This window comes from Manduca sexta, chromosome 12 (assembly GCF_014839805.1).
Source record: "Manduca sexta isolate Smith_Timp_Sample1 chromosome 12, JHU_Msex_v1.0, whole genome shotgun sequence".
NCBI lineage: Eukaryota > Metazoa > Arthropoda > Insecta > Lepidoptera > Sphingidae > Manduca > Manduca sexta.
This window is the reverse complement of record NC_051126.1, coordinates 5,858,622-5,882,811: the sequence shown is the minus strand read 5'-3', so window position 1 is coordinate 5,882,811 and position 24,190 is coordinate 5,858,622. Positions and strand designations below refer to the sequence as shown.

At 35.0% G+C, this 24,190-nt stretch overlaps 3 protein-coding genes across 4 annotated transcripts; 2 read left to right on the top strand and 1 right to left on the bottom strand.

Annotated features, from left to right (window-relative positions):
- Positions 1-623: 623 nt before the first annotated feature.
- Positions 624-8,111, top strand: LOC115446311 (ubiquitin carboxyl-terminal hydrolase nonstop). Its single transcript, XM_030172911.2, has 7 exons — positions 624-1,070; positions 1,831-2,066; positions 2,406-2,571; positions 2,920-3,030; positions 3,116-3,255; positions 3,462-4,097; positions 4,962-8,111. Exons 1-7 carry the CDS (start codon positions 951-953, stop codon positions 5,014-5,016), a joined length of 1,464 nt encoding a protein of 487 aa, XP_030028771.1. The 5' UTR covers positions 624-950; the 3' UTR covers positions 5,017-8,111.
- Positions 8,112-8,794: 683 nt separating this feature from the next.
- LOC115446309 (spermatogenesis-associated protein 20) lies at positions 8,795-15,262 on the bottom strand. Of its 2 annotated transcripts, none has more exons than XM_030172909.2 (6): positions 14,987-15,262; positions 12,774-14,399; positions 12,492-12,700; positions 11,290-11,510; positions 10,731-10,863; positions 8,795-9,894 (listed from the first exon to the last, which is right to left on the bottom strand). In XM_030172909.2, exons 1-6 carry the CDS (start codon positions 15,133-15,135, stop codon positions 9,749-9,751), a joined length of 2,484 nt encoding a protein of 827 aa, XP_030028769.1. In that variant the 5' UTR covers positions 15,136-15,262; the 3' UTR covers positions 8,795-9,748. The 2 variants fall into 2 exon arrangements, with proteins under 2 accessions (XP_030028769.1, XP_030028770.1); XM_030172910.2 differs by having other exon boundaries at positions 10,746-10,863.
- A 6,366-nt stretch (positions 15,263-21,628) lies between these two features.
- Positions 21,629-22,929, top strand: LOC119189081 (rhomboid-related protein 3-like). Its single transcript, XM_037437844.1, has 4 exons — positions 21,629-21,847; positions 22,038-22,061; positions 22,684-22,782; positions 22,855-22,929. Exons 1-4 carry the CDS (start codon positions 21,674-21,676, stop codon positions 22,927-22,929), a joined length of 372 nt encoding a protein of 123 aa, XP_037293741.1. The 5' UTR covers positions 21,629-21,673.
- The last annotated feature ends 1,261 nt before the right edge of the window (positions 22,930-24,190 follow it).

The window sequence follows — 24,190 nt, the reverse complement described above, 5'->3', positions numbered from 1 at the left end:
TTGAAATTCGGTATCGGTTTTTCGACCACACATCAAAACGTTCAAAGTTTAAAACTTTGTGTAACCTGCCACACTTGCGCAAAGTTCAGTTTTTTTTTTAGGAGAACCGAATATATGTAGACGTAAAAGTAAAAGCCATAAAAATTAAATTTTTGTGAGTAACTGTAACTGTAGTATCACGGTTATTTTGATAAATAACACTCTTATAATGTTTTAAGTTTATATTTAATAAAATCGACCACAGGCACCAATGGTCCAATCTCCAAGGGGCCTCGAGGGGCACAGGGGAGAGGAGGGCTGCCTCTTTTAAAACTTCAGCTGTCACACCGTGTAGTATCATGGTTATTTTGATAAATAACACTTTTATTATGTTTTAAGTTTATATTTAATAAAATCGACCACGGACACCAATGGTTCAATCTCCAAGGCGCCTCGAGGGGCTCAGGGGAGAGGAGGGTGCCTCTTTTAAAACGTCAGCTGTCACACTTGACAGCTGATACTTCTACCTGACAATTGTAGGACCACAGATTCAACCATGCTACAGTAACTGTGTTCAAATGTGTGGCAAAGTCTTTGTTCACAGAAAAATTCTGTGTGTGGCACCGGCATTATATAATATCCATTCACCGCTCACCAACTACATTAGTCGGTCAGCCCATTTCATTCGTTCTATTTTCCATAAAGACAAAGAAAAAAACACCACATTCATCATTCAAATTGATCATTGCAATCAATTGCAATTTTGCATTATAATTTATAGATTTTATTACTGTTGGGATACATCCGTGGATATTTGTATTTCTTAACCTTTTTTGCGAATTACATAAGTTTATTTGCAATCAAATATTTTTTACTGTGCCGTATAATGTATTTATTGTAACTCTTAAGAGTTTTGCGTATTGAGATTATAAATTGTAAGTCGGACCCGGTATATTTTATAAGCTGAAATAATGAATGATAATGGTTGCATACACTTAAATAATTTTAAAGCTGCTAAGGGTACGAAGCCTTATAAAGTTGTGAATGCATTTTTTGTGTCGTGTACATCCTTTGATGCCAGAAGATATAAGGTGAGCGTACACAGTCTCACTAAATAAAACATGATATATTGCTACTTGTGACTATTTATGCGACGGAATTCGTTTGGAGGCAATTTCACGCAAAAAACTGTATATTTATGACATCTTTTACATCTTTGCTAAAACTGTCGCTAGTGCAGAAATGATTTCCTTTAATTTCCATCTCTCAAAATGTACGATAATCAGCTGATTAGTGATCTTTGACCTAAGAACAGCTGTTTGATGTAGGTATCAAAATATCACATGTCCCTACCACTAACCAATATTATACTATGATAATAGCGTAAGCACTCCCCACATAAAATCTGGTATGTAAAAAAAACTGATTATGTTGCTATTGAAGCATTTTCGACATAATTGTATATTTAGTCAGGTATTAATATATTGATTGACAATATTGTGAAGCTACCAAAAGGACTGCTGGTTTAACTTTTGACCTTGAGTTTTTGCAATATGAAACTTCATCTTAATCTTAACTATTATACCAACTAAAACACCACATGCTTTACTGTATTCCTTATGTCGAAAGTCATAGGGTACATAATATATATTATGCAATTAAAGCCTTCTCAGGAGTTGTCTTTTCTACAGAGCTACAGCCATCTCAGTATCAAAGGATTTTAAGATGGCTTAGCTATTGCTTAAATATTTCCTCCCAACATTTTTACATTGTGTATGTGAAAAATGCACAATCTGTATTTATAGACAGATAATATTGTGGCATTTGCTTTTGACTTTAATATTTTTCCAGGCTACAACATGTGTCTGCTTTACTTGTGGCAAGCCAGGCCCACGCATGCACTCCTGCCTTCACTGCATCTATTTCGGTTGCTATGCTGGGCATATTCAGGACCACTCGAAATCAAAGAAACATTTCCTGTACATTGACCTGAGCTATGGTAATGTATTTTGTGCTCAGTGCCAAGACTACATTTATGACAGGGAAATAACTGAGATTGCCCTTACCAACAGAGTGAAGGAAGCAAAGTAAGTATGACTATCTAATTTATTTTATGCATAATAGCCTAAGCTAAATTGTGCCAGCATTTAGATGTAGGTGATTTAGTAGAAAGTATTTAATATGAAATATCTTGAACTTGAGTAACTCATAAAAGAAAAATTATAATTTAAAATGCCTGCCATTTTGTACAATAATTCTAATTGATGTATAAAATTTAACCTCAACAACATTAAATATTTTTCTTTCTGGACTGGATCCTTTCTGCTACACAGCATGATCCAATTTTATGCAGAGGCGTAACAGACTTTGAGATAAGTAATTAGAGCTTAATAATGTACATGAGTCACTTCAATACTTACTTTCAGGTCATTGGGAGTGAGCGTGCCATACATACCATGGTTACCTAACCACAATGAAGCAATGGCTCTAAAACGTCTCAGGAAGCGTCGCGTCATCAGCCAACACACCACTATTGGCCTTAGAGGTCTGCAGAACCTTGGCTCCACCTGCTTTATGAATTGTATTGTTCAAGTGAGTAGAACATTAACAAATTTTAATTTAGATTATGCAATAGTTCACTACTGAACATACATCTTCCCTAAAGATGTCCAGGCCAACCTGTCGAAAGCAACTTGCATCTAGTCTGTCACTTGCAAGAGGCCTATTACTACTTATGGACCTCATTACTAATGGACCTCCTGTGATTGGTGATGATGTGTTCTTAGTACATTGCATAATATGTTGAGCTAGAACATTAATAGAGTAGTAGGATATTTTATTAAATTGAATATTGTATATTTTATTGATAAAATATATTTATAAACCTTATAGCCACACTTAGTCCCGGTGCAATAATGTGTTATTTTAATAAAATTACAGACATTGATACATACTCCACTGCTAAGAGATTATTTCTTGGGAGAAAAGCATAAATGCAAATCACAAGGATCTGGCAAATGCTTAGTATGTGAGGTGTCTAAGCTATTTCAGGTACATTTTTTGTTTAGCTTAAATTAAACATTTGTTAAAAATTGTCTAAAGCTGTGACTAACTATCGTACAATGTGTATTTTTAGGAGTTTTATTCTGGAGCCAAAACTCCACTGACTTTACACCGGCTCCTGCATTTGATCTGGACACATGCGCGCCACCTCGCTGGATATGAACAACAAGACGCTCATGAATTTTTCATAGCAACTCTTGATGTCATACACAGGTAATGTTGAAAGAAAAATATTATTCTAATACAGTTATAAATTAAGTTTGTTTTTAGTAAATTTTTTTCTGGATGATAAATTTATAAAATTTAATTTGTTCTATCCTATTCTCAGCATGAACACCTCCACTGTAGAAAATGCTCAACGCCTAGTCTCGAGTCTTCTGCATCTGTAAGTGTGTTCAATAAACAATTAACATTTGCAGACACTGCATGAATGGTGTTGAAGATGTGGAGAAGAAAGAAAATGGCCGCTGCAATTGCATTATCGATCAAATATTCACAGGCGGCCTACAGAGTGATGTTGTTTGCACTTCTTGTTCTGGCGTTTCCACCACAATAGATCCGTTCTGGGATATAAGTCTCGATATCGCCGGCACATCTCTCCAAACGTGCCTAGAGCGTTTCACGAGAGCCGAGCACTTGGGTTCCGCGGCTAAAATCAAGTGCTCGAATTGCCGAGCCTACCGCGAATCTACTAAACAATTGACCCTAGAAACACTGCCGATTGTGGCTAGTTTCCATTTAAAACGGTTTGAACATTCCTCACAAATTGATCGCAAGATATCCACTTTTATTTCGTTCCCTGCCGAGTTAGATCTGACGCCATTCCTGTCGTCGCATCGCCGAGCAGTGGACGTAGGTGCGGCAGATAACAACAACGCGCCGGAAGGAATATTCGAAGACAACCGCTACTCTCTGTTCGCTGTAGTGAATCATTTGGGTTCGCTCGACGCCGGTCACTACACGGCCTACGTGCGTCAAATGAAAGGCAGCTGGTTCAAATGCGATGACCACATGATCACTCGGGCGTCGCTCCGCGAAGTCTTGGACAGCGAAGGGTGCGTACTTTTCGTCATAATATCTGCTCTTATGTCACTTCAATGTGACTCCAGTGCAACATAAGTAGTTCAAATTCAAATTCAAATACATTTATTACAAATCACACTTATATAAGAGCTTAAAATATACAAAAATAAATAAAGTTATAGGAAAATTATAAACAATAACGCAAATTAACAGGAGTACCCAAACTAGGCAGGGCCTGTATCTTGGGAAACCAATTAAGAGGTAACATTAGATATAAAACTTTATATTCCTAAATAGGTGTTGACAATAATACAATGACGGAAAAAATATACATGTATAATTATATAGAGCAGGGGTGGCCAACTTGGTAAGACCCAAGATCTACTTTTCACTGATGATACTCTGTGCGATCTACCAAGCTACCGACATCTTAAAATCTTAAATGAAACAACACAGTTCAGTGCACAATTTATTATTATTTTGATTAAAAAATTATACAAGACGATGCGTGCAGCAGTTAGTGATTAGGTATGTTGCGCGATCTGTTCTACGTATTTATATTTTTGCTTTGCCACGATCGAGTGGACTTGTCGCGATCGACCGGTTGGCCACCCCTGATATAGAGAGAAAACACTTCAATAAGTGACGATTTTTGTGATAGGAGCGTTTATTATAGCGAGTCTATTATTGCGAAATGATGTACCGCCAATCCCCTTATGTTCACCAAAGCCTTACAAAATGTAGCTCGACCCGACGTCGGTTCGAATCCTAATTCGAACCAACGTCCGTAGTCCATACATACTACTAATTGATCAAGAAGTAAGCAACAAGCTATAATCTATTCTTTTATGAGAATGTTGGAAGATCCTTAATCTAAAGTAACTTTTGTCTTGCAGGTACCTCCTGTTCTACCATAAAACAGTGCTGGAGTATGAAGGTGACGTGTCTTAAGGTATTTCTGCATAAATGGATCAACAAATATAATATGTATTTATGGCTATGTATCGCTCCGTTTAGTTTCATATAATTTCAACACAAAATACTATATACATATTAGGACAAGTTTAAATAAATTATGGTTTCTCGTGATATTAGTTAATAAATATTAGATCTCCATCATCATATTACTTCACGTGTCCTGAATCGTTAACAAAATTCTTAGATTTAAGCTTTAACATAATATGTTAAATATTATTTATTCTTACACTCAAGTCCTTGTATAACATGTTCATGAATATATAATAGATTTTAAAAAAATAATGCTAAATATTAATTCAGTATTTAATATTACTGTTGAATTGAAATGCCGCTGGAATACTATGGCAATCAAAACCTAACTATACAATCAGTAACTTAATCATAAACAGTTGCAAATCTATCCAGAAATGAAATCTATAATATATCGTATGGTAATGCTCTGCGATCGTCTCTCAGTGTACATGAGTTGGTTAATTTCATAATATTCGGAAATTACACTTCCTGTAATATACTCAGTGGAGTTTGGCGACAGGAATAGACAAAACAATGATAATATTTGAGCTTACGAAAGATCTACCACCGTTTAATGAATATTATGGCATAAACTTAATAATTATAAATCTATACTTAGTTTTAAACATATTTTTGCTTTAATGTGTATAATCATAAAAAATGTACAGTAATAAGCGATAGTTTTAACTATGATTATGAATAAAATGAAACATAAACCTAATATTGAATCATTCCTATTAAGAAATATTATGATTATCTGTGTGAGTGAGTGTGTCTGTTTGTATTCTATTTATAATAATTAATTATTACTTTAATCGTCTACTGAACAAACATTTTAATCTACCTCGCTGTTTTTTATTTGCATTTCTATCGAAACTTGCGATGTGTAAAGGTCATATAATTGTGAAAATTGATTCTTTTCTAAACCATGATACACAAGCGCTTATTTATTTACGCATATTTAAAAGAAATCCTCACTTCATAAGCGCTTTCGTTGAATCGGATAGTTTTTATTACCTTTTCCATAACGAAAACATTTTCTCTGTATTTCCAAATAAAATCCTAATTTTATAAATTAAAAAATATGTAAGCGCTAAACGTTAATCGCTCATGTGTATTAATTTTAGGGTCTGTATTAAAAAAAATACGTATCTGTTATTGATTACATTTTCAAATTGTTTATTAGTTTAAATATTGATTATTACTACGTATATACTGTCATATACATGACAGATCAGTAAGATATGCCAGTGATGCTAAACTACTGATATCACTTGAACTGAAATCGAAAACTATTATAGGAACTTATATAAATGCTTTCTCAACGTACACACCCTGGGATGGTTTTAAGGCTCAACTCACATTGGCGCAGTCGCGAGGCGTTGCGACCCGTCATGTTTTTTGCCTATAGCATATTTATCTCTATTTTCTCATTATTAAGGTATAAAATTTGTGTTATGCAAGTATAGAAACGCGCGTCGCCGTGCGTTACTCGCGCGCAGTGACGCGTCAGACGCCGCCCACACCAGACTTACCACAGTGCCGAAATCCGACGAGGCAAGTGCGCGATAATAGATGGAGACGAAAAATGTATTCCCTGTGAATTTCTATATTACAACCCAAAATTTTCGATTTCTTTTTCTCCGTACAGCTTCTGGTATAATTTTAGTTTCTTCCTCCTCAGATATAAGAGCAATTATAATAAGATCGATATCAACCATTGTACACTGTAAAGCACGGGCGCCATTCACGAATGTTCAAGTCTTTGACCTGATCCAGCACTATGATCCGAGCATGCTTATGCGAGCGTTATCGCGCGAAGACATGCGTCTATGCGCTTGCTTAGAAAAAGAGAACGCGACGTGACGCTTAGACTCTGTGTCAATGTGAGTTGATTCTAAGTAGAAATAGTTCGTAACTTATGACTGAATTACTATTTATGACTTGTAAAACCATGTAGTTAGTTGTATGTATTTTATTTTGTGTGGAGATAACGGCGCGTTCAGGTGGTATGCGTTCAGAGCTAGATAAAAATGCGTAAGATTTGTTTCAGTATTTGTATCCATATTTGTACCTAACGCGTGTTATAACATCAAACGCACTAATGTTTCATTAAAATACAGCGTAGTTATAAACGCTTATTATCTGACCGTGCCCTTATTTTAAATGATATATTACATTTTAATACTTACTAAATATTGTGCGAGTAAATATTCGATACCCCTTTAGAATTCCCTTTTGGTGCAAAGATTAAATTATACTGAATAAAAATTGTAGTTGCAGTTGCAGGGATTACAATTACTATAAATATTTTTATCGTCAAGCAATTAATATTAATTCACTATTGGAATATTTCCCAAATGCTTGTAAATGTAAAATATGTTTTATTTTTATTAATCATTATCATTTGCTAGTGTATTAAAACCTTTATGCATTTAACAATTTATAATGGGATCCGAACCTGATCAATTGTCCAAAATATCTAGAGAACGCTGATATTGTGATATACCGCAAGTTGATTATTATTATATCATTTTAATCACGAGAATATAATTTATGACAATATATTACCTATGTGTATGCGTTCTGGTCTTGTAGTAAATATCTAAAATAAGTGTTAATATTTTCACATTAATTTGAACAGTCTTTAAGTGTTTAGACTGTCTTGACTACTTACTAATAATAACAAAGTTAATAGTTAAGACATATAGACACATAGAACAATAAAGTATTCTTGGAGTCTATTGTTTTACCTTCGCTGGAAATTTTGATCTTGTCCTGTGCAAATTATGTAACAAACAAGTCTTTTTTTGTGTGGACAACTTAATTGCCAAATGCGACGTATAATATATATTTTATTGCTATGTACGCTGCTTTACATAGTAATTTTATAAATACCTATTATAATACATATAACATATACTTGATGTATGATTACATTAAGCAGTCAAATGTTTAGTTATTCGACAAGGCGTTAGACCATGTTAGCAATCGTGTCATAGTTTCATTTATGAACTTTACTTGGAACTCAATAAAAAAAATTGAAAACGAAATAATTTTATTTCTAACCAAATGTCCTCGCAAAACATGTTTTAGAATATATTTATGAGTTATAGCAGAATAGATAGCTGTTACAAAAAAAGATAATGTAACACTAAATGTCTAGAATCGTTTAGGGTGTTGGTTATCGAAAGGATTGTTTACATAGTTGTTTCGTTAGTAAAACATCAGGAAAACTTTCAATATATTTAATAAAATATTACAAAATTAAACATAAAACAATTTTGCTTCTAGCAAAACAATACAATTAATATAAAGAGAAGAAATAAAAAGTGAATAAATAATGAAAACGAATGTGGTTCACGTTTTACAACACAAAGGCTGTCGAGTCATTATATGACATTCGTCCGAGTATATAAATATTTTTTTAATTCCATCAATACCAAATTAGTACCCGTTTATGTCAAAATGGTATCAAGATACACTTTAATTTACTATCACATTACAATCAGACTACTTTTTCCAAATAGCCTTTCTTATTTCAGCCTTACAATTCCGCAATACGCCTATTCGAGAAAAGAGAAAATTAATATCCCAAACCGTTCACGTAAACAAGTAAAAAATGAGATGTCAGAAAGCATAGAATAGTTCAAATAATAACAGTATAGGAAGTTCCAAAGATTAGGTACATAATCCTAATGACTTCTAAGTATGAAATACAATTATACAAGCCATTATATTTTCAGAGATTAGAATAGTGTTCGCTTACGTTTAATAGCTACAAATTGAATGTTAAATAATGTTATTTTTTCAAATTTATTGCGCATGATTTATCTTAATCTGTGAGCTATTTACCAGATCTATCGAGTTCACTATCTTTGTTGACTAGGGTGTGAACATTTCGAGACAAACTTTACATTCTAATGATTAAATGGATTCGAGGCGACTAATGGATACATGGTAACAAGATATAATTATTATGCTAAGCACTCAGCACTTTGATGAATTCGATTTTTGAGTTATAAGACTTCTTTCACGATGTTTAAGCAAATGTTAACTGCAAGATGATAAGTAGCTATGTGTATACAGCTCATTTGATTAGCATTTATTTGGGAGCCTTGTTAGTCTTATATGTAATCGACGTCATGAAAAAGGCCCTTATGCCTATAGTAAATACATTTAGTAATGTAAGTACAACCAATTTTTATGATTATTAATTATCATAATATGCTATTAAGATGTATATTCAGATATTAAAACCAACTCTATCTGCATAGTTAACGACACCTACAATAGCTTAACCTTGAACAATTTTCTTACAAATAAACAAATTTATAAAATATGCGATATAAAACAATGTCAAGTCGCCATTTACTAAGCGGTTATCTAGATCTAGCAACATCGAAATAATATTTAAATAATAACTACTTACTATTAGACCTTAGAATGACTATTTTCATAAAAGTATTATTATTATGGCTTCCTAAAAGCTGATACTTCATCAAAATTATTTTTATTGCTATTTCATGGAGATTACATATGACCTGACAAACAATTATTCAAAATTTTATTGTTAACTACACAGTAAATATTTAATGTTTTGGGGCCACAATTATTATATTAATTGAAACATAGCGGAGTAAAATGTTCAAGGCAACGCTAGTTATCGGGTGAAATGTTAATGAATGAAACTTTAGTTTTTCTTTGCGGCGTGTGCAGCAGTAGGTGACTCGTCTAACAAATTCTCTAGCTGCTTGACGTCAGTGACCGGCAGAGAGCACGCGTACCGCCTGCACACGTAAGCAGTCGGCACATCGGAGGCCCTCACGCGGTTCAACACTGGAAAACATTAAATAATATAATGTAAATACATAAGCATCATTTGTAACCTATAATAAATCGCTTGGTTTAACGGTGACAGAAAACATCGTAAGGAAACCTGCATATCTGAAAATTTCTCCAAGAATTTTGAGAGCGTCTGTGCACTGTGCAAGTCTGCCAATCCGCACTAGGCCAGCGTAGTGGACTAAGCATATCCCTCTCATAGTGGAGAAGGCAGCAGTCGGATAGTATATAATATAGGGCTGATATTATAATAAATGCTTTGGTATTTTAGTTAATTCAATTCTATTATATTAATAGTCTATACTACTGTTTATGTTTTCACTAATTCATAATCACCAGATTTTTAATTGTGTCACGTCGCCAAAACGTAATAGTAAATTTAATGTATAGTTCCAACAATTATTATAATACCTCAGACATAATCAATGCGGAAGCACTCTTTTAACGGCATTGATTGTCATTTATAAGTTGTTAACTACATGACGTGCGTAACGCGTTACATCGTACCGCGTAGATGCGTAGAATTCAGTACTTTTGAATATTTATCAGTCATAAACGCGTTACTAAACATGTAAGCGTATGTTTTGTCTCAACAAAATGTCCCAGTGAAGACATGCATATTGGACACTAGACTGGCCAACAAAAGTTTTCAATAAGAAATATTAATCTTTGATCCTATTCCGGAAAAAACAATTCGAAATATTATGCCATTTGTAAAAATGCCAAAAAAATTGTTTTTATTGGTCCATTTTCACATTTGATGAAAGAAGGGATGAGAGTCGTCTACGGCGGTGGATGAGTATATATAGAGGTCAGATCGTGCGACTCACGTATGTCGGACATACCGGCGGCGTCGGCGGCGGGGTCCGCCACGCACAGCACGCGCCCCGGCAGCAGCCGCGAGCGCACCGCGCGCACCAGCGCCAGCGTGCGCGGGTCCGAGCACCCGCCCGAGATCAGCACCTGGCCGCCACGATACAGGCGTCACACTCATCACATAAGAGGAAAAATGCGCACAAAGTTCAAGTAGTATTGTAGTGTACCATACTACACGTTGGAAATATTAATCTACACCACCATGTAGAGTAATAATGCCAACTCCTCCCTATCTTTCTATTTGATTAATTTCGTTGCGGGATAAAGACAAATTAGTTTTCCCTAAGACTCGCCGAGCTTCACCGCTCGGTGTCATAAAATGCGTGCCACTGCTGATCCAGGCTTACAGGAGTTGTTGTGGCGGGTGTGAGGGCGGCAAAGTCTTTACCATGTAGAATTAATAATTGAGAAGAAAGAGTTAAAAAACAAACCTATAATACAGTGACCTTACAGGTGGTTCATATTTTAAAATCAAGTAGTCAGTCAAATTACAAAATGAACACATTCAGAAACCTGAGTAGGAGAATCATTGTAGAACATAAGCGCCGACATCATCTCTGGCAGCGCGGTAGGGGAATCCTTGAGCCGTTTGCCGAAAGTGACGAGGATCTTTTTAGCCATGTCCCTTTCTTTCTCTCCGCCTTCGGGCTTGGCGCTCTTGTCTGCATAGGCAGCGATGCGTTGCAGATTATGGCAGGAGACGCTATTGCCCGATGGCTCGGCGCCGTCTTGATCTGAAAGTATACGTGAATTTTTTACTTGTTCGAAATTAATCGCGTGCGGTACCCGAGTTTAAAATGGGAAGCCTACTCGTAGGTTTTACTAATTGATTATGGAGTGCGCATATTCTACAGCAATTTTACATACATTTTAGGTTAGTGAATAAGTAAATGGAATATTTTAAAATTATTAAAATTAGAGTTTTCGGTCGTCATTACAATGTGCCTGGAAAGAACAGACCAATCTGAAATATCTCGTTGGTTGCAATATCCTGTATTCCTTGCTTTACAGCAACATTTACGTATGTGGCACTGGTTACACTCATAGGCATAATATTGGATTTAAGTATAGACATTTTTTATTTTTTTTTGGTTTCGTGGAGAAAGTCCCTTATTACTACCGCCCAGCCTTCGGGGGGGGCGACTGAGCGGTTATGCTGGGGTAACCGTGCCTTACAGCCTGGCGTTGAGCCGCCCGGATTTGATGACGACCTTCGGGCGACCGCCGGGCCGAGTCCCTAACCCTATTATACAGCTAACCTATGCACGGCCTACCAGCTAAAACTCCGCGGTGGCCCTCTTCGGCGCATTAGGGACGACTGCGGGCTTCCTCTGACGGAAGTGTCTAAGTATTCGTCCGCAGCCGCCCCTGCGCGGTGCCGCCTTGCGGCCCGTCTCCTATGGGGGGGGGGGGCTCAGAAGCCCCGCGCACCGAAGGACGCCCTCGGCATCTACGGCAGCATGAGGCCAACTACACGCTGCCGTCCATCCCGGGGGTCAACCGAAACATGTGCAAAAGTGCACAAAAATGCACTAGGGCGGACAGCCCCCTGCTGCCCGCCGACGACCCCCTTCGTGGCCCCTATTAGTCGCCTCTTACGACAGGCCGGGGATACTGTCCAAATAGAGGTCTATTTGGACAGTACCACTAGGTAGTGGCTGATGCCACTGTGGTAATAAGTGATTGTAATTAAATGATAATTTAGAAGTACTTACCTTCTTTTAACCTCAAAACCACTGTACTATCTTCTGCAGAACAAGTGAAGTAACCTCCTTTATCTGAGTCCCAAAACAGTTCGTTTTGCGTCTCCTGGAGTTCGCGCGCCCATTTAAGCCATTGTAAATCTAATGACGCTTCATAAAGGTCCAGCAAACCCTTTATCAAAAATGCGTAATCATCCAAGAATCCCTTGATTGGTTGCTCGCTAAAAATCAAATAATTATTTTTATGAATATTAATCTCTCGTATTATTTTGCTATTCTTGAAATAATACTTACGTCTGAGCAATTGATCCATCATCGGCTCTATAACAGGAATGCAACAATGATTTATTGGATGCATCATACAAATGATCTCTAATAAAGTTTGCTGTCTTTATGGCATCTTCTACATAATCTTTGTCGCTCAAACCTTGACCAGCTTGTGCTAATCCAGAGAGCATTAAACCATTCCAAGAACATAATATTTTCGAATCCAGATGTGGGCGCGGCCTTTTTTGGCGTTCCTCATACAAAATTTGGATAGATTCTTTGAGGACTTCTTCAAGCTGATCAAGAGTTATACCAAACTTTTTAGCTGTATCTTCTTTACTTCCATAAATAATTAAAACATTTTTATTTGTCAGCTCACCATGGGGATCACTATCTGGTGAAATATTACCTCCTTCTTCAACACTGAAGTAGTCGCAAATTATATCCAAATAAGAAATTGAATTAATTTTTTTGTCATTTAACAAAGACTTTAATTCCTGGTATTCCCAAACACAAAATGCTCCCTCCTTCTTATGTGATGCTTCAAATGAAGGATACGAATCGGCATCTTCTGCACTATAAAATCCACCTGACTCATGTCTCAAATCTCTGTTCACATATTTAATAATGTCGCGGACCACATCTGCATAGAATTCATCTTTAGTTGCAAGATAAGCATCAGTATAGGCGACCACTAATTGCCCCTGATCATATAACATTTTCTCAAAATGAGGTACATGCCAGTCATTATCAACTGAGTAACGAGCAAACCCACTGGATACATGGTCATGGATACCACCTTTTGCAATTTTCGTCAAAGTGTATAAACACATGTCCAAACATTTCTTGCCTTCTGGGTGAGTTTTGTCCCGAGCATAATAGTGGAAAAGAAAGTTAAAAATCGAAGCTTGAGGAAATTTTGGTGCTGTGCCAAACCCTCCAAATTCTGGCTCATATATGGACATATATCTGCGAACACATTTATCCCAAGTTCCTTCATCAGGAACCGATGATTGTGCCTCCCCTTCAGACACAAGAGATATTTTCTGTAAGGCATCCATGATATTGTAACTAGCCTCTACAAATTGATCACGGTTTTCTCTCCACTTCTTAGCAAGACTTAAAAGGATAGTTTTAAATCCAGGTCTGCCCCAACGGTCTTGAGGAGGGAAGTAGGTGCCACCAGTAACAGGCTTTAGATCAGGGGTGAGGAAAACAGACATAGGCCAACCACCACTGCCAGTTGTGGCCATAACAAACAGCATATAGACTCTATCAATATCAGGCCTTTCTTCTCTGTCTACCTTTATGTTGACATAATGTTCATTCATCACTTTGGCAACATCCTCGTTTTCAAAAGATTCTTTTTCCATTACATGGCACCAGTGGCATGTGGAATAGCCAACAGAAAGGAAGATCAATTTATTTTCTCTTTTAGCTTTATCAATGGCTTCTTGACCCCAAGGGTACCACTGTACAGGATTATGAGCATGTTGTAGTAAGTATGGAGACTTTTCGGATATCAGCCGATTTGTGTGTTTTGGTTTTGCAGCTTCTGGTGGATCTGATGGAGTCGTCATTCTGATCTTAGTGTCGCTGATACTCCTTTTCAGTTGAAGAGTTGTTAAATTATTATGGCTAATTGAACAGACCCTGCGGGCAATGTATATATTCCTCAGTACTTTACTATTATGTTACTATGTTATACAGGGAAATTGCTAGCTACTTATATTTTCCATTTCATTTAGCACACCTGTCATTGCAGTGTTGAAACTAAATACTCTTCCTATTTATATTGTTCTACAGGGCTATTAATTATTTCAGTTTGAATCCAAAGATATTGATTACTCTTGGCAAATGGCATTGCCAAATAGCAATGGTAATGACCTTACCTTGTACCAACATCCAATAAAAATATATTATCATGGCATAAGAATAAAACATTACCTTTTCATTATACATTCTCTTTATAAAGATTCGCTAACTTGTCACGGTTTTAAATAAATAAAAAGAATTCTATTTCTCAAAAAAATTATAAGTATAAATAGTAAACAGATACTTTTGTATCATAGTATTTTCATTTTTTTTCCCGTAATTTAGAGTAAGCTTGAACAGTAAACAATAACAAGGTCACGTAACAGTAACTTAAATAGTTTCCCGACAACATATTTTCTGGATTTAAATCAATATGTATATTATTGGACACATAATTAACTATTGTTGTTATTAAATATACGCACCTTTTCTGCAGACCAAAATCCCTATTAATGCAAACTACGTTGGAAATATGCGGTTCTTTAGTAGTGTTTTGGTTTAGATTTATACTTTTAAATCTGTTGTCACCCGTCGACAGTCGCCGCAAAAACAATGCGGCACGGCCAGTAGGCATAATAGAATATTAAAAAAGGATTGTGGATATCACAACATGGAATTTCGCTTTATTTTTATTTATCCTTACATAATTTTTTCACGACGAACTCCACGACGGAATTTATTTTGACATTTGTATTTGGTGTTGCTATTAAAAAAGTACATATTATTTTCTACAATTATAATTCTCTTTGCTACACCTACTAAAAAGAAATATTATAACTTTTTTTTATATTTGAATAAATATTTGTGCATACACAAAAAGTACACAATGATACATAATTAAAACCAAAAAACGTTTTGTAGCCAAACAAACATGGTAGTTCCTAATAAAAAAAGAAGAATATTCTCTGTCTTGTAAAGCTTATTTTATTGGAACCAAACGTTTATTACTAAAGCTGCTAAATATTTTAATTTGAAAGGTTGAAGAATAATTTTTTGAGTCTTAAAATATTATCCAGTTTTACAGTATAATAATAATAGTAAATAAACTTACAATATAATATTATTATGTTACGATTGGGCATTTTTATTTATAAGTACCTAGGTACTTTCTATTATTGTTAACAATATTTTATGTTCATTTAACTGTTTTTTGAATGCTTAATTGCGTAATAACGTAGAACGTAATAAAATCTTTTGGGTTTGGCTGTTATTCCGTTAGATGAACTTTAGATAAACTAGATATGCTAGAATAATATGTAATACAAAGGGACGATTATATAGGTAAACATTGTTCATAGTTATAAATTATGCATTCACAGCATTAATTTACAGCATTTATTTATTTATTTTAGCATTCAGTACATAATAATCACAATTTCAACTACAGTCCATGAAAACTCTTTTTGCGTCATTGCTCCTATTGAATTATAAGGCGCTTCATATGTTATGTTATTATTACAATATTTATTTTAGTCCAATCATTAATTAACATTAATATCAATCAGTGTTCTGAAGATTGATGACAGAAGAATTGAATATATTATTTATTATATCTCAGGCATGTTCTTTAATGCATACGACGAAATTCAGACGGATTAGTGAGAACTTAAGAGAAGGCTCGAATAATTTTCTTTCACAGAATATTTAAGTAATACCGACACTTTCTACAAACAAACTAGTAAATATTTTATTTATTTATTTATTTTACTCTTTATTGTAAAAATGATACAAAGAAGAAAAGAAAGACAAAAGGCACATGTACAAATGGCGGTCTTATCGCTCTAGGCAATGTCTTCCAGACAACCATGGGATGGATATAAAAACGAGAAATAGAAAGAGAGGGTAGTGCAGTGGATTATATTATATTAATAAATAAAAAATATATATATATTAATAAATATTAGATTATATTACTTCATCATCATCATCATCATCATCTCAGCCACAGGAAGTCCATTGCTGAACATAGGCCTCCCCCAAGGATCTCCACGGACCTGATGGAAGCGGCCTGCATCCAGCGACTTCCTGCGACCTTAGTCAGGTCGTCCGTCCACCTTGTAGGTGCCTACAAGGTGGACGGACGACCTTATATTACTTATATTAATAAATATTAAAGATACTTACTTTATTTGACATTTTCAATTACTTATACCTTCGCTACGCTAAGAACAGATGATAATATCTTTATAAATATTTAAAACCCTTAGATAAGACCGGGCGTTTGCATGATAAGTATGGACTACGTTTTAATAACGCTTGTAAAGTTTCTAAGATAAGGTCCACAAAAACAAGTAGAAGTCCAGACTAGTGTTGTGTTGTAATTGCGAAATTCTAATTTTTGGTGTCACTGCTCATAGCGCACATGTTCTTGGTCGTAACATCGGATATGTTATATAGGGCAGGGTCAAAAACAAACTACGCCGCCTATGTGACTAACAGTGAAAAATACCCAAAGTTTCACGGTATTATGTTATACGATCTTCTTATCCAAGCGAATGCACCTTATACTGCACGAAGAAATTAGTGCGTTTTTTGCATGTAACCGACTGTACGTATAACTTGGTACTTGGGATTTTATTTTTGATTTCACATCTTATCGAATAGTTCCTCCTCTATCAGTAAAAAGATAAATAAAACAGCATGTCGTTAGGAAAATTTTCTTCTCTACAAAAGCTTCTTCACAGAAAGCTTAATGCATGTCAAAGTTCTACTTATTATTGTAGAAATGTAACAACATAAGTAACGACTTTATTTCAAATCTATACTATTATAATATAAAGCTAAAGAGTTTGTTTATTTGTTTGTTTGAATGCGCTAAAAAAATATTTTAGTGTTGGATAGCCCATTTGTCGAGGAAGGCTATATAACATCACGCAATTACCAATAGCAGCAGAGCATCAATAAAAAATGTTTCAAAACGGGGAAAATTTATTTCTTAGGAGAGCTTGAAATTACCCAACAAATATATATAACTGAATCATCTTATTAAGTTTTAAAAAATATAAAACAAAGTCCCCCTTTGCATCTGTCTGCCTGTCTAAACGCGATAATCTCAAAATTTCGATGAAATTTGGTATGAAGATCGTTTTTATAATGATTTACAAAGTTGGAATATATTTTCACATTTTTATTTACAAATTATCCTGTTTGTCTTTTTAACAATTGTGGTGTGGAGGGTGGCGATGTTCCGCTATAGGATACATAGCTCGTCTCCCTCTGTATGGAGATAGTTTGAAACCCTGATTAGGACAAATATTACTAGCCCGGGAAAATAATAGCGGGACTTTTATCCCGGTAAATTCATTTACGCGGGCGAAACCGCGAGCAAAAGTTATATCACATATACCGTATGAACTGCTTAGAATGATGGTTCAAAGATCTAATCATACATTCTTTTTTAGTAGGCCTGGTCCATCGATAGTAGATATATTGCTAATATTATAGCTTCCCATTGAATTTGCGTTTTTATGCCATACGAGCCCAAATATTCTCCAACACAGTATTAGAAGAGTAAAGCAGTTCCAGATTTTGGTACAATTGGTACAACACAGTTTTGCTGATAAAATTTAAGCTATTTTCTAATGTTGATTAAGATTATCTGAGTACTTAGATAGTTAATACTTTAAGCTAAAGTTAAACCAATTAATTAAGTACTGGAGTAGTTAAAAATGTAAGTAATATTATACTTAAATAAACGTAAATTTTATTTTGGTCAAATATGAGATAGATCCATATAATGCCATCTATCATTTTAGTTGAACTGTTGCAGTTTAACCGTAGGTTACTATGTCTAAACGCGGTAGCATAACAGGTCGTCCTGATCACATGCAATAAACCGCTTGAAAAGCATCTCTATGCATATTTCATACCCTCTTGTGTTCCCAACACTACGCATGCGCGGAAATCCGGACGCCATTCTCACTTTCACTGCCGCTAGTGTTTTGACGTACAATAAATACCCACCGCATCGCTAGGCCTAATGTGTTCTTGACACGAAACATGAAATTTTGGAAATGGAGTTTACCGTGAAGTTCCTTTTATGATAGCTATGTGGACGTTTAGGGAATTTGTTAAAGGTAAGTGTTTATTGGTTATGTTTTGTGTCACGGTTTGTTTTCATTGGTTATACCGTAGTTCAGTCATGTGGGGCCAATTTGAATTTAAGTAAACGCGGCATCGCGTTATTTAAAAAAATCTTAAGTTATTGAATTTATAAAGTGTTACTATGTACTTAACTAAATGTTTTCATACAAAAATGAATTATGTTTTAGTATAAAAATTACGTAAACATATCCTTCATATTTGCAAAATATTACAAAACTATGTAATGTAGTCTATGTAAGTGCCTATTTTACAACTTATTAGAAGTCGGGACCCCGGTTCAATTAAATATTTGAGTCAGTTTTGAGCATTGCATTCAATAACTTAAGAAATTACAATCACGTGTTCGAGTCGTATGTGCGAGAGTTAAGTGGGGTATGAAATTGCGGTCCGTTGCCATAGAAACGGGAAGAGGGTTGAAGCCCTCCTCGACTCACGTTTTTCACCCGTGGCTGATTGCCTATCTCACTAGTACGAAAATTAAATTATGAATTCTAACTAACTTTGTCAGAGATGGCAGACGGTTTACGTAAAATGATGCAATGTAGAGTTTATGCTTTTATTTAGCTACACGTATTTTTTTCATGTGTAGTTGTAGAAGTTTAAGCTTTTCGTACTGCGTACTATGATGTAAACAAATATCAACAAGATATTCACAAACAATAATTATTCTCCTATCGCATATTTGTTCTAAAAATGTTAATTGATTTATTAAGCCCGCCGATGAGACGTTATATAGTAAGTATTTCATAATTCATATTTTATAACAAATCGTTACCACAATTATAACTAGAATCAAGACGTTTGTAATTTATGGATCACATGCATTTTGTACCAATTTATGATTGAAAAACTGCTACGGCGAGTAGCTCTACATCCATTTACTAAAACGGGCCAATATTTAAACGACTAGCCGATAACCATAAGGTACAGTGGTAATTGTCAGTTTGTTGTTATAAAAAAGTTGCGAAATAATCATTTACTAAGCTTAAATCTAACTCTTTGTAGGCGTGACAGAATGCATGCAATTTATTTTATCGTCGTGTGAAACAGAACTACCTTTGCTTGCGGCTTTGGCCGCGTAAAACAGTTTTTCTGTGACAAAAATCCTACTATATATTTTTTCGGGATAAAAGTAGACTATATCCTTCCCGGAGTTTCAAACTATATCCATACTAAATTTCATCGATATTAGTTTTAGGTGTATTACGTTCCGATAGACATAGAGACGCGGCGGGGGACTTCGTATTATAATAGGTTGGACTTTTCATTAATATATTTTTAGGATACGTACAAATGCAATAAACTTTAATTTAGTATCTTGCATGTAGCCTGACAGCTTGCAGCTCTGCGTTCATAAGCTTCAAGGAATATTGATGTATGCCTTTATGAATGTATTATATATTCCAATCAGACAAAAATTATCTGCTTCCGCAATTTAGCCGACATATTTTATTATGTAATAGATATGGATCTGTCAAGATTCAAATTACGGACGTGGCGCGTGTGTATAATATGAACTTATTGAATAGGTATTTAGTGTCAACACTGATGTTTACTGGAGAGGTTCTTGCCTACAGTTCTACTTAATTGTATCTATAGATATCTATTGTTTTCTTTAAACATATTATTCTTACTCATATTCCTAAGCGACTGTATGTAATACGTAGTGTTTTGACCTATTCCTTGACTAGCTTTTTGCGCGACGTCGACTCACCTTAAGTAATAATTTATAGAGCAGTAAATAAATCAACGTCTTAATATTCATTTTAAGTTGCGTCATAAGAAATATCATTACGCCAATAATATGAATTTTACCCCAAATATTCACAAGTTTCCTCATTATAAGAGAGAGCTTTTAATCAATTATCATGTAATTAAATTATGTCAGTACCTAGAATATTTAACAAATTCAAAGAAATCCGATGTATAACTATTACCTAAACGTATTATTTTCTTTTCTCATATTTAAGCAATGTCTATTTTTGAACGTATTGCACTAATACTATCTCAAATTCTTTATTACTATAATGTGTGATATAAAGTTTTACTGTGCTATTATTTATTCAAAGCGGAGGTATGAAAATTTACTATTTAACGAGTAAGAAATGGAAAAAAAAATTCGCAAACTTTACAGATATTTGAGGTAACGCCGATTTAGCACATTACCACGAAATAAACGTACGCAACGAGTTCACATCGACAGCTGTTTCAAAAACCATGAAAGTTCTAATCAAACGTTAGGAGCAAGGTCGCTTAAACATAAATCGCATTGTTTTTAAAACAGGTCAAGTACGAATAACGTATTTAAATAATAACAGGGGGATTTTTGAATAGCTGAACTTGTACGGTGATGTAATGGCGATAAATAGTGTTAATTTGGTGAATTGGACAGTAATAATACGATGTAGTAGGTACCTACTTTTGTTCGTTTTCGATTTTGAATTTTATTTGTTCCATTACTGGTGATTTCATGTGCAAGTGGAGCGTAGTATTTTGAAACTAAATAATTATCGTAAAGTTTTTCCTTGTTACAGGTGTTATAAAAGTTGGTTACAAGAAAAATCAACGTGCCTTATAAACCTACTCCATTTTACACGATAATTGTAATTTTGCTAGTTTCTGTCCATTTCTGCCTAATGTATATTTAATGTAACGTGATATCGTCCACCAACTAGGCACTTGTTCTGTCCTAAATTAGGAAGTTATGTCAGATTTGGCTCACTGAATTTTACCCTGTTACCATTATTTATATCTAGTCGATAAGATTGTAACTATCCATACGAGAGAATAAGAAAATGGTGGCCTATTCATAAATTATATACATCATACTACGTATCGGTGAAACATTTCCCGAAAATATGTACATGGTATTTGAGTTGTGAAGCCGCCGGTGCAGTAGAGTGGATGGTGTTGCCAACAAGATGTCTGTGTGGGTGGGCAGAGGCGGCGAGGAGCGCGCGCCGCCGGCCGCACCCGCGCCCTCCACTCTTCTCTCGAACAATACTTCCATGGAGTCCGGGATCGAAGCAGGAGTGCTTCCCACAGTCACGGGTTCCCTTGCTTCGGCTAGGGATTCGCTGGGCTCGCTGTCCCGTGCCGCGGAGCCGCTTTATGACACGGATCACACGGACCTCGGTTCGGAATTGGACGAGGCGGAGATCCGAAGGGAGTTGATGCATGACGTAAGTTTAGCATAAGATTTAAACAATGCCGTTTATTTAATTTACTTGTAAATATTTTGTAAGTATCAATTATGACTTACTTGTAAATATCTGTAAAGGATCCATTTAACTCTAATTTTATAAAATATGTATACTTACATACATATTTTTATAATATTATGATAAATGTTATTTTTTTTTATTGTTGCAGAAATGGCGACTTTTGTTTGACCGAGTAAGTAAAATAATATGCAATATAGCCATTGCTCATTTAATATATCATGTGAAACTACAAACAGATTAAGCCAACTTTTCGAAAATTTTGGTCAACTGCATAGAATTTTTACAAGTCATAAATTTGCTTTGAAATCGGCGTCTACAACAGTAGTTTATCATATTTTAAAGTGATCATTAAAAAACACTGCTCGGGTGACACCACATCATAAACAACGTTCGTATTAGATATATTTCGTTAAAAATCTTAACTTTTACGATTCACAAATTTCAAAGAATATCTCCGATTTTGACTTATTAAAATGTATAATAGCTCGGGCTAAAATATTTTGAACAATAAGACGCGGCAGTAGCGCCTGCGATCAAACGATGTGTGGTCACGTACCATGCATAGAGATAATAGTAGGAGAAGATAGGGGCGCTTGTGTATTTTTTGTGCCACTGTTTTTGGAAACGAATGAAAATGTTATAACCGAAGTACGCACAAGTGTGAACTGTTAGATGGCACGTGATTATGACAGTCGGGATGCTATGTTGAAATTATAATTAGGTGTTTATAGACGTGACTGTGTCGGGAGTCGGAACGACGTTTGAATTAAACATGTCGCTTATGATTATTGCAGTTCGACCCGGAAGGTTTCGGTGAGATTCCGTGGCCTGATTTCTTGCAAACTCTTCAACATCCAGATTTCGTAGCTCAGGTGCCTGGTCATAAGCGAGAAGTAAGTTCTATTACATATATAATATGTTTTATGCTTAAAATGGGTTAATTATAAGCTATTATATGTTTTCAGATACTATTAGACAAAGCCCGTAGTGCGACAAGCAACGCCATCACCTTTCAAGAGTTTATAAATGTGGTGAGTTAGTTGAAAATCTTAAAATAAATTGTGTGTATTTCTTTCTGATGTAACGATCGCACTCTATCTAGAAACTATTATTGCTGATGTCTGTCCAATTAAACGGATAAATTCGTTTTTATACGCGCACGTGTAATAAATACGACAATATATGCGTCACGCGGAGACGGTCGTCGGTCGCCCTTTGCCTTCGTAGTGGGTTAGGTTATGTCTCCGCGCGTTGCCTCCCACAATACAAGACAACTAAATTAAGATGCAACGCCGATTACGCTTGACTCAAGCCCGTCCGAAAACCACTGGAGTCACAAAAACTAAATCTCATCCGAGTGTAGTTTCTCTGTGACAAGATACGGGATTCTTAACGCAAACTACAAGGTTTAGTGATACGTAACCATTGTCCCAAAAGGTTCTCCTTATCGGGGCCTACTGTCAGGCCCGAAGGTCGATAAGCCGTGGTGCGATTTATTAGGTGGACATTTATTTTTGTACGGTTAAATATATTATCTTAAATGCGTATTAACACTGAGCACAGTCGTTTATTAGGAATTTATTTTTATTTTGATAACATCTTAAAAGGATGTCTATGTTTTAATTTTATCTTAAATATACTAATTTAAGTTTAATTGGGTTAAAGGATAAAAATAGTTAATAATGAATTAAGATAAGATATTTGCTGAGTTTTATAACTAAATTGATTTATAAAATACCTTTTAAATATAGTATTATTAATATTATCATTAAGATAAGTGAAATAATTTAATTTACGAGTTTTGTTAAATAATTAGATGTTCTCGATGGAGCGACCCTCATCCATTACTTTAATGCACGAATATGCCACGTACAAGTGTGGCCTCAATTAATTTATTCTCAGGAGGTAGGCGATATTTTTAACAATATTTGCATAAAAGAATCTTAAGAAGCACTTTAAGTCGACCTAATGTCGCTCGTGAATTATATCCCCTGCCTTTATTAATTAAGTTATTTGAAAGGGACCACTTATAATTTTATAAGGTTATTGAGCTTAATGATCCGTGATAGCGGCTAATTTTGTATTAATATAAGAGTTAATAGAATAATATGGCAATGGTTCCGATATGTATCAGTATAATTTTAAAATTAAATACTTATTTATATTTTTGGTTCAATGTGGGTTTAAGTTTGTTACGTTATGTACAGTTACATTATATGCATATTTAATGTACTATGAAATACGCACTTACCTACGTTATTATTTTATTTGAATTATAAAGCTATTCTAAAATCATTATTC